The 16255-nt window shown below is 44.4% G+C and overlaps 1 protein-coding gene across 2 annotated transcripts in view; it reads left to right on the top strand.

Annotated features, from left to right (window-relative positions):
• BABAM2 (BRISC and BRCA1 A complex member 2) overlaps positions 1–16255 on the top strand; it is a 401322-nt gene that overhangs the window by 352144 nt on the left and 32923 nt on the right. For both annotated transcript variants that reach the window (XM_080812666.1, XM_080812665.1), the window contains one exon: positions 15104–15257. In XM_080812666.1, the coding sequence (XP_080668792.1) occupies positions 15104–15239 (136 nt within the window). In that variant the 3' untranslated portion in view covers positions 15240–15257. The remainder of the gene's footprint in view (positions 1–15103; positions 15258–16255) is intronic.

Below are 16255 nucleotides of genomic sequence, written 5' to 3'. Positions count from 1 at the left end.
GGCCAGGACCCAGTCCCATGGTCGGAAACACTCATGGTCACTGTCTTTGGGGTTCAGACAAGCGGCTCTCTCTCCTCTTTTTGTAGAAGTCTTAAACTGCCCTGCTGCTTAAACCAAATACATACACATATGCCCACATGTGTAAATTTAGATAGGGTGTGTGTGTGTTTATGTGTGTTTGCATGTACACGCCTATGCACGCACACACGTGAGATATGGCACCACCTGGTAAAGCCTTCCTCTAGGCCTGAGATTCCCCCACCCCTCCTCCTCTGTTCTCTTTCCACTTCTTGGTGCCTGTTCATGTGCTCCTCTGCAGATTTCTGTTTAATTTTTCCACGAGCTAAGTTCGAGCAATGACTTAATAAGTTGAACATTTAAAGAATCAAACCCGGTTTTCCATGAAACCAGTTAATGATATACGTCAAGCGAACCATTTGGCTTCTGGAAACAAGGAGTTTCCCATCACAAGAGTATTGGTAAGGGGTCCTGAATGAGATGAGCCAGTAAGAATGGCTGTTTCATCGTAAGGGCAGCAGGCAGGCCGAATGAGAAGGTTGATTGTTGGTTGAGTTCACATCACGCTCTCTGCTGATGTTTAAGGTACTTTTTATGAAAGCTCTTTGGAACCTCCCTCTCTCTGTTATTCCTGTCTGATTCTTTTCTTCTCCTTAAGTGTTCTGTGTATATGAACTTCAATCTTTGTGTTCGAGTCTTGGTCTTTTAACCAGAGCCAACGGCTGTACCAGATCTTCTTTAGAAGGAGAAGCTAGATACGCCTCATCTGACTTGCCCTCACTAGAACACAGAACGTGTACTTTTTTTTTTTTTTTAAGATTTTTATTTATTTATTTGACAGAGAGATCACAAGTAGGCAGAGAGGCAGGCACAGAGAGAGGAAGGGAAGCAGGCTCCCTGCTAAGCAGAGAGCCCGATGCGGGGCTCGATCCCAGGACCCTGGGATCATGACCTGAGCCGAAGGCAGAGGCTTTAACCCACTGAGCCACCCAGGCGCCCCAGAACGTGTACTTTTATCCAGGAGACCTTGGTTAGTCTGTATGGGCTAGAACAGGGGGTACGGTTTAGGCAGCTAAGCTGGCATCGGGGTGTAGGACAGGTAGAAAAGGAATTCCCAGAGGCAGAGGAAGCATATTGAATTACTTCAGGTGTGAATGATTGGTAGTTGCCTCGGACCTAAAATGATGGGCGTGGGAGGCTTAAGACAAAGTGGACTCAGCTGCGTAGAGTAGGGTTGCTGTTTTTTAAAAAAAAATCCCACTTCCGGTTCTCCACCATGGGGGTAGACATGGCCCCCGGCCCCCGCCAGTCCCCTCATAATAGGACAGTGCCTGTAGGATGAGCCTGTCCAGAGATGGAAACAGATGTAAGAGGGTCAGGTGACAGAATATTGACAGAATATGACCCAGCCAGGATGTGAGTGAACAAGGAGCAAGCAGTGGCTTTTCTTTCAGACATGCGGTATGACTCGTCCCCCGTCAACAGTAGAACATTCTCATGGCACCAGAACCACTGGGTTCAAAATCTGAAGACCTGAATCTGAGGTCCAGCACTATTACATAACCATAATTTTCTCAACAGCCTGCATTCTGTCTCTGAGTGTCCGTGTTCTGACCTGTAAATGGGGTAATAGGTCTAGCTTGAAAAGTACACATGAGACAGCATATGGGAAAATAGATTTAAGCCATGAAAACTTATGTCCTGGCATTCACCTGACGTCTGGCATTATGAGACCGAAGGGCAGGCGAGCAGTCAGGGAAGGATACAGAGATTTTGAAGTCGTCAGAGGGTATGGATGGATGGGATTTTCTGGAACTTTCTAAAGGAGGGAAGCTGAGGGCCAAGCCTTCAGGGTTAACAAGTCCCTCAGTTGAGCTTTGGGAATGAGGGGCTGTTAAGCAGATGGAGAGAAGACAGTAAACATTTTAAAAGGAAAGGAAGTAGCAGATCAATACAGTGTTATGGAAACCGTGGGAGAAGAACAGAAATGAGTAACAGTGTCAAATGCCATTAAAACCCCATAGATACGAACATAAAATCCTTTCCCAGTCAAGAGGAAGAAAACAAGAAATTTGAAACATCAAAAATAAAAAGTCTTAGAAGTCTGAGATCATTGTACCCTGGAGCAGAACTTACAGGGTCTGAAAGACAAATGCCTCCTCGTCCTCCAGTTCTGTGGGGACTGTGCGCTGGCCCCTCTCCGCCCTCTCTTGTTTGCTTTCTTCCTCAACGGCCAGAGAGCCTGCTTGCCCACAGCAACCCTGGCTGAGGTGGCAGATGAGCCAAAATGCCCCTGAGGGGAAACTCCTTCCAGAATGTCAGAGAAAAGCAGTTCACATAATTGGTAGCACTTGAAGTGCGAAGAACCTAGACTCCAGACCAGACGGGCTACTCCCAGCCCGTCTTCTTCATGGCTGCCAGCAAGTTCTCAGGCTTGCCCCAGGGACCGGCCTGTTCCCTAGTGACCAGAGGCAAGAGAGAGTCGTGTGGCAGAAAGTACCCAGTATGTCGTAGGTGTCTGATAAATGTTGATTTCCTTCCTGTTTCTTAGCATAAACAAAACCGAAAACTACCACAGAAACAAAGAACTACCTATGTCTAACTGTTGTCTGTCAAGAGATGTTTCAGAGTTGGGGTACCGAAGACCCCAGAGTCTTTCTGTAAAAGCATCTGGGTAGCTGCAGCCCCTCGGCTCCTGCCGGGAGATGTGCCAGGTTACAAGTGGCCAGTGTAGTTTACTGGACGTGGGGTCAGGGCCCCTGGAGTCCTCGGGGCAGCCACTCAGAAGGCTCACCCTTCCGTACTGCACGCTACTCAGTTATCAAGCACACAGATGATTTCCACGGCCCCTTTCTCTACTGTTGTTTAACGAGTGTGGCCTCTGTTTGACAAGACATGGAGATTTTAAAGTAAGTATCTCACCTCTCTGCAGCTCAGCTCTACCCTGTGAGCACACCTGTCAAAACACAGCTGAAAGGAAGGGAGTTGGCTAAAGAGGGGTCACAGAGTCTGTGTATTTTACTCGCAGGGAAACCTCCAGGCCTGGCTCTCCTCCCTTCTAATAGGCGGGTGCGGTAGTTCCCAAGCTTCCAGCAGCTTGAGTGCCCGTAGCCAGTCCATAGCATGCAGGTGTACAGACCCAGTAGCCCCAGCTGGGCGGGAGGGGTGGAGGGAACCAAGAGACTACAGACAGCAGGCGTCAGACAATTCCTATAAAGGCTGGCTTGCTCCTGCCTGGTGTCGCGACCGTGTGGCCCACTCTGAGAGTCAATATTTACAATTTTCACTTGGAGCCATTTAGAAAGGGATGTGAGAGAAGTAAATGTGAAGTCTACTTTAGAAGGATGTCTATCAAGATCAGTAAAAAAGAGAAAAGTTGAGGAGCTTCCAAGAATAGAGCCTCAGTTATTGAATGTGAAAGTGCTTTTCTCAGGTCACTCGGGTCCAGCCTTTGCTTGAAAATGCTCCTCCTCCTCCACATTTGAATGTACGGGCCGAGCTGCTCCGTCAGCTCGAGGGCTTGCCTCCACGGGATCACCTCGGCTTACACAGTTTTTCTTTTCTGAGTTAGTGAGATAGGAGAATAGGGCCATTTAAAAACATCATTTCCCACAGTGGTCATACTTTCCTCTCAAACGACATTTCTGATGAGAATTGCTATCAAGGAAGAACACGAATTCATTCCCATTTCCCTACTGCACCCCCCACCCGTTCTCACAGAAGAAATAATGACCAAGGAGCTCGATCCAAAATGGTAGCCACCAAACAAAAACATGGAAATTCACAAATAGTAATCTTTAAATATAGGAAGACTGATTGTATTTCTGGTCTTTTTTTTTTTTTTTTCCCAAAGAGCAAAACCACTTACGAATAAATAGCAAAAAAAGAAAAAGCCTTTAACTTACATAAAGCCTCTGTGTGAACAGAGAGAGCGGCTCAGTATCCAAGCACGAAAGGGAACCGTCTGGCCACGTTCTCACCAGGCTTCCTCTGTCTTCAGCTGTTCTCTGCTCCGGGGTCAACTTTTGCTGCAAAACTCCGTTTGACCTTAGATGCTCCAGATTTTTTTTTATTTGAAGGAAGAAGATCGTAGAATTCCAAGGGTAGGGTTCTAAAGGACTCCTGAGTTTGCCTCAAGTAGAAATATGGGCAGAATGAAGTTGGAAGCTTAATTGAAGGAATTTGGCTACTTTTAATCTACAGGTTGTATTTTCTTGGCTGAAAGTCAGGTTGGAAAAAGAAATTATATACTCAGGTTTGTTTGTTTGTTTGTTGTAATTGCTTCTAAGAGAAAATGAGTAATCATAGGTCTCATTTATAGATATCTGCTATGTGCCAAGGAGTCTATATATACTCATTATATCGTGTAAAGCACTCAACAGACTTGCAAGGTAGGTATTATCCCATTTTAAAGATTAGAAGACCTAGACTCAGGGAGTTTAGTAAATTGCCTGTGGTCACCCACGTGGTCACTGGAGAGTAGGAATCAAGGCCAGATCGGTCAAATTCCAAAGATCATATTCTTCCCAGTATACCATCCTATTCTTGATTTCTTTTAGGCTCCAGATACTGTACCACATGTTTTATTTCCAACCCAGAGGTTAGAGATTTTCTTGTTTGATGGATGAGGAGAGAGTCTCAGGGGAACCAGTTAATATGCCGAAGTTGTACACCCATTAAGTGGAGCCTAGTTCGCCAGGTACAGAGCATGTGCTTTCTTCACCTGAACATTCAAGTTCGCCTAGATAAGCTATTTCCTGCCCATCTCACCAGATGGAACTGAACCTAAAGCCACAAAGAATGCAGTGGCTTCTCTTGGAACATTTCTAGGGAAGATACCCAATACCACCTAATCTAGTGGGTTGGCGATTTTCTGATAATTTTAACATCCCAGCACAGTATGAATCTGGAGTGGAGAATGCTGGGAAAGTGCAATGCAAATGAAAAATAGGCTAGTGGAGGTTTCTGTGGAGCAGAATGACATGGTGACCCAGGATCCTAATCCTGTCTTATGAGGAAGCACGGATGCACTCTTGAGGGTCACGGTTTCCAAGCACTGCCAGACACTTGACTTAAACTGTGTCCCGTTCCAATCTTAAATCCAGTCCCAAATCTCTGGCCCTGCTATGGATTGTCCACCGAGGAAGTCAGAGTTATTTGAGAGAAAATGGAAGACTCCCGTAAATGGCCAGAGCCCATTATCATCAGGCTTCTTCCTTAAAGCCTCCCATGACTATGAGGGACGCTCAAGTCTTAAGAAATGTTTTATAAAGAGGACTCAATCCCCAGACTGAGGCATGCACAACTGCTGTCCTCTAATGATAAATAAAAGTGATTTTTTAATTAACATATAATGTACTATTTGCTTCAGGGGTACAGGTCTGTGAATCATCAGGCTTACACACTTCACAGCACTCACTGTAGCCCATACCCTCCCCAATGTCCATAACCCAATCACCCTATCCCTCCTCCCCACCCCCCAGCAGCCCTCAGTTTGTTTCATGAGATTAAGAGTCTGTTATAGTTTGTCTCCCTCCCTGGTCCCATCTTGTTTCATTTTTTCCCTCCCTAGCCCCCATGACCCCCTGCCCTGCCTCTCAAATTCCTCATATCAGGGAGATCATGTGATAATTGTCTTTCTCTGACTGACTTCTTGTGCTCAGCATAATACCCTCTAGTTCCATCCATGTTGTTGCAAATGGCAAGATTTCATTTCTTTTGATGGCTGCATAGTATTCCATTGTATATCTATATACACCACATCTTCTTTATCCATTCCTCTGTTGATGGACGTCTAGGTTCTTTCCATAGTTTGGCTATTGTGGACGTTGCTGCTATAAACATTCGGGTGCATGTGCCCCTTCGGATCACTACATTTGTATCTTTAGGGTAAATACCCAGTAGTGCAATTCCTGGGTCATAGGATAGCCCCATTTTGAACTAAAAGAATTGATTCTTGATTTGTGCATTCTACTCTCCGTTCTGGAAGATTTATACTATGCTGGGGTTATTTACGTTATAGGAAAACTTCTGACCCTCTGCAGTGAGTGGGATGGGTTATTTCCTCTAGGAACGTTCCAGGCTAACACTGCTCATAGAAAAGTGTCCATATTTCTTTGCTTTGTGTTCACATTTCTGCACAGTTTGACATACTCTTCTCTCTTGTGGCTGACCAATACGGTTCCCTCCGCCTGGAATCCCCTCCTCTTCTCCCTCTCCTCCCAGTCAGAATCCTCCTGCTGCACCTACCTGTTAAAACCCCACTTGTCTTTCAAGGTCGTGCCCATCTAATAAGGCTTCTGGAAGCTGTTCCGTTTTGTTTTGTTTTGTTTTAATTTTTCAAAAAGGGAGAGGGAGAGAGAGAATCTTAAGCAGGCTTCACCCCCAGTGCAGTGCCCAGTGCGGGGCTCAGTCTCACAACCCTGACCTCATGACCCGAGCCGGATATCCAGAGTTGGGTGCTTAACTGACTAAGCCACCAGGCGCCCCGAGGCTTCTGGAAGGCTTTAGACAGGTTCTCTTTCGCCCCCAGACCCCGTGGTGGTTACTACTTCAACTATAAGCCACACCGCTGTCTCCCTTCCTGAGGACAGTGAGAGTCAAGTGCATGCTGGCACTGTCCAGAGGGGGACCCAGCTTTGGTCACGTGGCCTCCCTAGAGCCAGCTGCTAGTCAATGCTCCAGGAATGCTCGTCGCATTGGACACTTGCTGCTGTTTTCTCTAGAATATAAAGCTCATAACTAGATCCCTTAATAAAACAACGTTAGTTTCAGACTTTTTTTTTCTTCATAAGGCCATGTTAGTCATCCTTTGCTCTGGAGTAGTCACCGTGTTTGTAAATTTGTAACTGGCAGGATGTTCCAGTTTTCAAGACTGGAATTTTAAACTGACCAGTATCAATCCCTCTACTTTAACTATTTTAAATGTGTCCTTTTCCTTCTAATCGTCTACATTTGGTACATTGTCCATGGATTTTTTTTTTTAATTAAAAGCTTAGGGCGCTTTAAAAGACTGCCTAGTTTTTAAGTGCCAACGCCTTGGCGTTTGAATATATTTTCACTTATTTAAGGATTCTTTTCATCAGATTCTTCCCTAATTTAGCCAGATTTCTTTTTTAATCCTCCCAGGCCAGGAGTTTATTTATTGTGACTAAGTTTTTTTTTTTTTGATGACTAAGTTCTTTTAAAGATAGAAGTTAAAACAGTATTAAATGCTATTTATGGTGTTCTCTGTTGCTTGATTTCTTCTGCATCTCATAAAAACATGTTTCCTTTTTTACATGTCTAGTGCAATCAGCGTTTCCCCACTTTTATGATCTGTGCCAATCCCTGGTTATGTATCAGCCAACTACTGTGTGTCTGGCCCAGGGTTACACATGTGGAGGATATAAAATATCAAGTACACTGAGTTGTTAGCAGTCCAGCCGTGACTGGATTATGTGACTATGGAGGATGGAGAAATCCCTGAGTGACAGAGCAGGCAAGGAAGGCTTCCTGGAAGAAGGTGGGACCTGGACTGTGTCACAGAAGCACTTGCTGGTTGAGAGATTGAACAAGGAGCTAGGCCTGAGGAAATGCTTTTCTGAATTAAATATATATACTGTAAGATATGCCCCTGAATAATATACCACAGGGTAGTTATCCAGGCTCCTGTAGCTAGACTTGACACGTTTCCAGCTTTTGTTACCACAAATAGTGCGATAGTGAACTTTCTCCCATGTGTCCTCTTATGTACATGGGATAGTAGTTTAGGAGTGGAGTCGCTGAGTTATGAAGTATGTACATCTTCCCTTCTGTTGTACGAGAGGTTATAGAAATTTCCATTCTCATCCATGAATGAGAATTCCCACTGCCCTGACAACCCTTGAGCATTGCTGGGTTTTAAAATTGTCAATCCAGTGGGTATGAAATGGGACAGCCTCGAGGTTTTAATTTGCAGTTCCCTCACACGCTCCTTCAGTGCAGTAAGCATTTATTAAGAGTCTCTCCCGTGCCATGTACTCTTCCAAAGACTAGAAATACTAAAATAACTAATCCCTGACCCTCACCCTTGGGAGCTCACGGTCTGAGTGATTCCGACCCGGGGAGAAACAGCAGCATCCCTGAATGTGCCTTCTCAAAAATCAGGGGTCTGAGGTAGGCCCAGGCAGCCGCACTGTCAATTCCGTGGTGACGCCAATGCTTACTTCAGCCAAGAACCTGTGATCTCGTGGGAGGAGAAGCCTACTCTATTCAGTCTGGGCTCGTCTCTGTGGGCAGAGTGAGAGAGCCTCACGCTTCACTGGCCGGCGCGATGGCATCCCTTTTATCTTGAGGTTCTTCTTACAGTTTTATGTGAATGTCTCATTGGGTGTTGGGATGATTCATTTATATCTATAAAGTACCTCAAAAGCAGATGCTAAACAAAATATAAGCAGGGACCAAATTTCCCGTAACTCCAACTATCTGGGACAACCGTAGACCTGGAAGGAAACAAACAGAAACGAGAGGAGGAGGAGGAGACCGTCAGTGCGCGGGGCCGGAGGGAGGCACCCCGGAGCTCACACCCCCTCAGCTCCCATCCGTGCAGCACCTGCTCGGCACCGCCTTCTGGTCCCGGGAAGGACCGTTTGTGGCACCCGACCCTTCAGAAGCTGAGACGCCTGTGGAATGAAGGAGACCAAGAGAACAGAAGAGGAGAACAGAGAGATGCCTTTGAGAGTTGGCCTTGATGAGAAGTGGCAAAGCACAAAGGCGCTGGCTGGAAAAAGGAAACAAATGAAGCAGAGAAAGTTTGGCATCAGGGGACAGACAGCAAGTCACTCCTACTGAGCCCTGGGGACCTCCGTGGGCTGCTCTGAGGGCACGTCACCTCTTAACTGTGCACAGCTTAGGAGGTCTGGCCCTTAGGTAGGAAGCATTGGGAAGGAGCAGGCTAAGTCTTCCTTAACACTTGAGGCCATCGTGTAGAAATGATTTCTTCCATGTGCTTTCTGTCATCCAGAAAAGGCTAAGCTATTTCCAGCATACTCTGTATGCTGAGACGGGGAGGTCTGCCCAAAGTTTAGAAAGTGCCATCAAAATAGCTAAAACTTACGTGCTGTGAGTGTTTATGCTCTAGTTAGAAATTTCACATACAGGGAACCGAGGAGGAAGCCAGATTGAAAACCAAACAAAGAAGGAAGGGGGGAAGGGGAAGGGAATGCATATGTATTTATGACCTGCTCTGCTTTTGTCCAGTCTTGTCAGCACTGCCGAGAAAAGAATTATCCTCATTTTGTAGATGAGAACATCAGGATTCAGAGAGATGAAATATTTTACCTGTGGCCTCACCACTAATAAATGGTGGGGCTAGGAATTAAACCCATTTTTGTCTGACTCCAAAGGCTGTGCTTTTTTCTATCATACCACACTGTCTCCTCCCGTATTAGGATGTTGAGAATTTACAGCAGAATTCAAGGATCGGGCTTAGTTTGGTCATATTAAAACCCCACAGGTAACCTGTCTGTCTGAATAAATCTGACAAAGTTTAATGAAACTATGAAGCCACCTCAACAAAATCTGGTTAATATTTAATCTCTCCTGTCTCTTAAATGTGAGACAGGGATGGTTAAAGGAGACACCATTCGATTTTTGATGCCTTGGGTAGGGATACTTCTGAACTGGAAACCTTTCCTTTTATATTTCTTGTAGGAGTGTGCTTTGGATGTGTGGCGTTTCCCTTTCTAGTGGTTAGAATCCCTGTGTCTCAAAGGTTTAGCGTGCAGTTAGTAAGACGGTGTCGGTAAAGGATGGTCAGTTAATAAATTGGCAGACTTCGCTGGGTGGGTGTGTACCCACTGCGGGGGTAGCCTGGGAATGAGATGTGAGCAAACTGCTCTCAGGGAGAGTTGACCTCAGATGAAGTCATTGTCAGAGGGACCTTTACAGCAAGGCAACATGGGGTTAAAACTCTGCTAACGAGGCTTCGAGGAACTGGAGAGCCTGTTACAGAGGACTGGAAATGGAAACACTACCATAACCACCATAAAGCGAAGGCGTGAGTATCTCTCCTACTGACCCAAGAACGCAGCAATATAGCGTTTGGAAGGTTTGGAGAAATGAAATAACGGCTGACTTGTGAATAAGGATGAAAATATCCGATGATGTGACTCCCAGGGAAGCAATTATGGTTAACCCCTCATTTGTTTGGCATTTTCAAGTATTGAACTGTCCCACAGAACTGCATTTTCCTGACAACTCAGACTTTCCTATTTATGTGCCTTGAATATTTTCAACCATGCTTGGTGGAAATACTTCTGAAATTGGTTATTCAATTATCCTGCCCTCTTGAACAGAAGCTGCAAGAAATAACATTTCTTCAGATGCTTTTGGCTGCAACTCTGAGAAAACCTGGTTAAAAGAGGTTTAAGTAATTAGGACTCGCAGTGGTCTCACATAACAAGGAATCCAGAGCTGGGCATTCCAGGGCTGATGAATTCAGTCACTCACTGATGTCAAGCTGACTTTTCCCTCGTGGTCACAAGGTGAGTGCACAGCTCCAAGCCTCAAGATCTCACATGACAAGGTCTAGGCAAGAATGAAATGGGGGCTTCTCCTTATACTTGTCTTTACTCAGAGAGGAAAATATTTCTCAGAAGACCCCTAGCCAACTTCCCTTTGGGTCTTATTGGCAGGACTGAGTCACATTTCCATGCCTTGGTCTTAGAGAAGGCTGAGAGAGTAAACACCCAGCACTTTGGGACTCTGAAGTGGGAGGAGGGCTCTACCCACAATAAAGGGGGATGGAGAGGAACCTGGGTGGCTCAGTTGGTTAAATGTCTGACTCTAGATTTCGGCTCCAGTCATGATCTCAGGGTCATGAGATCAAGCCCTGCATTGAGCTCTGCACTGGGTGTGGAGCCAGCTTAAGATTTTTCCTCTCTCCCTCTCCCTCTGTACCTCCTCCCTTCTCTCTTTTTTAAAAAAAAAAAAAAAGAAAGAAAGAAAGAAAAGAAAAGGATGGACAATGGATGGCTGTTAGTAGGGAACCAAGAGTGTCTGCCAAGTTACCAAAATTGGGAGTGAATATCACTTAGAGTATGGCAATAGCTTGAGGGATGATTGGGCTTTTCATTCTATGCTGAATGACCCCAGACTGGGATTATTTTTTATTTTCTAAGTCTGGTTTTATTTATTCTCTCTCCTTCCTCTGTGCCAGACTGCTAGTTATCATGACTTACTATTCATGTATGTTGTCCTAATCTTGCCATAGTTAGATTACTTTTTTCTGGAAAGATCCTATGACCAAACTTGGGAGAACTGTGCCTCAAGCGCTCTGAGTACCTACCTGATAGCTGTCCTGTGTGTCACCTACGTGACGTGGCATTCCTTTTGGCTGCTCAAGGCCATTTTTCCATCGTGAGGTCTTCGGAGAAGTGACAAATTTCTAGAGAGTCTTATGAATTTAGATACAGCTCTCATGAGTTTGTCTTATGGTGAAAGGATGAGCATTTGGGGACAATTAAACTTGTTTACTAGAGAAAGCAAAACTGCATCTGTCCTTCCAAATCCCAGCATGGTGTAGAGGAGGCAGCAAAGTTTGTCGGTCCATATTCGGCTCCTTCTCAAAGCCGCGTGGCTGCCAGTTGCCTACAGAGCAACCGCGAGCTCTGGGAGTACAACCTGTGGGACTCGTCCCTGCAGCGACTGTCCAGCACAGGGCAAGCCGGGAGGGCCTCACAATCCCTGCCCTCCGCCAGGGCAGTAGGGCCCTGGGAGGGCATCCTGTGAAGTGCCCAGGTCGCACCAAATGGCAAGTGTAGGGCAGGGACTTGTTTCAACAAGTTCTTGAAGAAAGTCATACTTTGGCAGTGGTCCTTGAAATTATACTGAACAAGGGAGGACCATCCCTCCCGTGGATGGAGAGCTGACCAAAATCCAGTCTCTGTATACAGGAGGAAGGAAATAGGCGGCAGTTGTCAAAACAGCCCTGGGATGAGTAACGGAACCGAATGGAATGATTCTCCTCTGGGAGCGGGTAGGTGGGCTGTGTTTGAAGGAATCCAGTGGTTAAAATGTTCCATTTCAATCTGGCTGAAGCTATGAGCCCAATCAGCTTGGAACCCCGGGAGTACCCTCAGAGCGAGTTAGCTGTTTGAAGGCCTCCAAGTCATTATTTGACTTCGTGACAGAAAATCCTGAGTGAGGGGCGCCGGGCTGCCAAGCCTGCGGTTCTTGATCTCAGAGTTGGGTTTGAGTCCCACGTTGGGTGTGGAGATTACTTAAAAATAAAACCTTAAGAGAAAAAAAAAATCACGAGTTAGCTTTATAGGCAAACGTTAAGTGGCAGAAACATTTGGGACTAAGGAAAACAAGCTTTGTATTTTTAAAAAATTCTGACTAATTTGTACCATTCGAAACATTCTTACAAGAAAAAATGTGAAATATTTCTCATAAACATTTTAGTTATTAACTCTCTCATATACAGAACATTTTTAAAGAATCTGTCCTCTTACTGACTGCTGACTGATACAGATAGGATACAGTTTAGTTAAGTTGAATAAGATATTTATATTTTTTGAGTTTTATTTTCTCATATGTAGATTACGGATTTTATTTCTCAAGTACTCTGACCACTCCTGCTTTGCTGATCATCCCGCTACTGTGTTCAGATTTTCATATTGGCTTCAACTATACTTTTTTAGAAAAAGCTCCATGGAGAAAGAATCATGCAATCAATGTTTTTCTGGGATCGCGGTACATATCAGCATGTAGCTGGCTGGCAGTTTTTTTCCCTTTAATCAGAACAATTCACTTGCCTGAGTAAATAAATCTACATTCACATTTTGAATGGTTTCTGATCTTAATTGGGCAATTAGGGGGTCAAAGTGGATGGTTCAGAACTAGGTGGGAAAATCAGTTTTCAGCATGTCAAAATACCAGCAACTCATTTTCTACAAAACAAAGTAACAGGAACAAAAAAATATAATCTATTCCAAAGCCCAGAAGAAGCTGGTAGTTTGACAATCCTGGAGACGGCGGTATTCTCTGTATTACTTTGATACTGAATGTGACTGTACTTACTTTAAATTGGTTAATTATTGCCACTGAATTCTATTATTCAAAATGACTGCATTTTTGAAGGGAAGCTTACATGCTAAATGCTTTTCCCCAGTGCTGTTGATGACTGCTCTGGGGGTTAATGTGAATCTTGTTTTATATTTGGAAACTTAACATGTAATATAAACAATCGAAGTCAAATTAAACTGTATGTGAATAGGCATTTTTTCTAAAATTAGAGGAGATGCAGTGAGTAATCAGAAATGATATAAACTTAATTTTAGAAAGCAATATTTGTTCAAAATGACTGAAGATCTTACAAATCATGCTTTGCAATGTAAAGGGACTCAAAAGGGTTTTCCGAATTGGATTATTTCTAATTAAAGTCCGTCTGTTTTTCGTATTTTGTATTGTTCCTGCCTGTTACTACATCTCTGCTTTGGCACAAAGAGGCACGTGGAAAATGTGACTTACGAGTGGACATTCACAGTCTTGCCACTTTCTTGGGGTTGGGCTGATTCATACGTAGAAACCCCCTGCAGCCCTGAGTCAGAGTCAGAGACGCTCAGGGACCGAAGAGGGCCTGCCACCGGCCAGTTTTTCTGTTTCTTGTTTTTTGGGGGTTTTTTAAAGTTTGCTGCAAACTTGGCTTTTCCTTCATGAAATCGTGTTGGATGCTTAGAGGGCCTGGCCCAAGTCAGATGTCACCCTACACTGGCACAGTGACAGTACACAGCCAGCTTGCGTGTATTTTCATGTATCTGCTGCATGTAGCCAAAAAGATGAATCTAGTACATTCTTCACAGTAGAGATTTTCGCTTCCTAAACTGTAATGGTAACACAGCGACTGTGTTGTGAGCAGGTTGTACTGGTATCATGAAGAGCAGGAGGCAGTGGGGCCCAAGAGAAGGAGCTCAGGGTTTACACTGTGGGTCTAGATTTGAACCCTGCCTCCACCTAGCTAGGGCCGGGGCAAGTCAGTCAACCCCTTGGTGTCTCAAGTTTGCTTGTCTGTTAAATGCACGTGGTAAAAATAATGTCTCCTTCATGGAATCACAAGTCTCAAATTAGATAAAATATGTAAAAGTACTCTGTAAAGCTAGGAAATTCTATACACATTTTTTCCCTCATTATTATATTTCCCCAAGTTTATGGGCCTGTTCTTCCCCCTGGAAATGATAACATCCACACAACTATACATGATATGCCTTGAGGAATGTGCTATTGAAATAGTCTGTGTTTATAATGTCGGTTTGCCTCAAACTAAAAAGAAGGAATCATTTTATTCTTAAAAATTGAGTGAAGGGACCCCAAAATGAACAGATACGAGCACATAATACGTGTTAGGACCCAGCACTGGAACCAGTCTGTACTCTCTCAGCAGACCTAATGCGGTGCTCAGATGAGTCCCTGTTTTGTTCCACTAAGGAGCCCTCACTGGTTTAGGAACTATATGTGGTAACACATCTGGAGAAGCTTCAAAGTGCTGAGTATCCGAATTCACTGCTTGATTGGAAGTAAAGTGGTAACTTTATTTTTGCTGGTGGTCCCGTGGCTGTGTCCTATAAAGTAGAGAGATTATCACCTGCTTTCTTGCCCCCGTTCTAAATCCCTTCTTTAAGGACAGCCTCCAACCCGCTTCCCCCATCCAGTGCTGGATGAGGAAGGTACTGCCCAACGTCTGAAGCGTTTATGATTTAATAGAGACTTAAAACAGATAATCAGCTAACTTCTCCACGGAATCCCGGACAAGGTAAGTGCCGTGGGAGGAGTTCACGTGGCTGGGAGTGCCTGGCTTCTGAGAACAGGGCATAACTTCCGTCAACACCCACACTTCATGCCTCATATTGGTTAAATTTATTTATGTGTGATTTTCATGTATGTACCTAGATTGTAAACTCTTTGAAGGCAGGGAAGCCACCTGGGTATTTCTTGTTCCATCTCTCCATACCTTTTACCTAAGCCTCAAACAGTTTCTGTGGTTCAGATAGAGTCTGTACCCAACATCCAGGTTAAACCCATACATTTAAGCCCGAACTTGTTTTCTTTTCTTTTGTCTTTGCAGTCGACCTGCCCCTGTTTTTCCCTCGAGACCAGCCGACGCTCACATTCCAGTCCGTCTATCACTTTACCAACAGTGGACAGCTTTATTCCCAGGCCCAGAAGAATTATCCATACAGCCCCAGATGGGATGGAAATGAGATGGCCAAAAGAGCAAAGTAAGTGACTCCACTGCTGTTTCCTACACATAAGAGCATTTCCCTTATCTAGACCAGGGGTTAGCAAGCTACTGCCCGCAGGCTAAATCCTGTCCTGTGCCTGTTTCTGTAAATAAAGTTTTATTGAAACACAGCCACGCCCATTTCTTTACTTTATTGTATGGCTGCTTTCATGCTACCATGGCAGAGTGAGAAATTGCAACAGATCACATGTGGCCTGCAGAGCCAGAAATATTTGCTGTTTGGCCCTTTACAGAAAAAGTTTGCCAACCCCTTATCTAGACTCATCAGGTAGGTTGTTTGTTGTGTTTTTGTTTTTTTAAATAGGTTACAGGGTTTGTCTGAAATCTACTGGTCTATTTAGATTAGAGAAGAAGTACTAGAAGAATTAGAGTTGTGGATAAATGATGTTGATGATGAACATGTTGGAAGCTACTTTCGTATTTGTTTTTTTAAAAAACGGAAAATTTCAGCTGACAGTAAGCAAATAGAATTTAGGCTTAGTGGTCAGTATGTGGGTCCAGTACCGAGTTTTTCATGTGGAACTGTAATGTCTCTGAAGGAAAAAACATTATATACCTCATTACATCTCTGCCACCATTGCCCAGAATTATTCCTCGTCTGAATGAATGGCTACGCAAATAGCTTGGAACTGGTAGGATCCCTATGGATGTAGGCTGGAAATCTGATAGAGGTTGAAGTCAGCTAGAGTTTGGAGCGTAGAGATTTAAGTACTGCCCATGAACCTATCTGTGGAAAGTGTTCACAAGTCCTATGGGATAGGTAAATGTATAAGTATGTTGGTGTTCTATGGTGTTTTATGTTTAGTATCTGGAACACCAGTCTTCATGAACCATGGCCTCCCAGACTGAAGCCACAGTGGACCAAAATCACAGTTTCCAAAAATAAGTCATGGTTAGAGTGGCCAGTGGTTATTACTTTATCGCTCTGAACAACCATCCGGTCACCCCTGTGATCCCGTCCCTGAAGGATGATGA

The sequence above is a fragment of the Martes martes genome, assembly GCF_963455335.1.
Source record: "Martes martes genome assembly, chromosome: 9".
Lineage (NCBI taxonomy): Eukaryota > Metazoa > Chordata > Mammalia > Carnivora > Mustelidae > Martes > Martes martes.
Note: the sequence above shows the minus strand (reverse complement) of the source record. Positions and strands in the feature narration are given on the sequence as shown.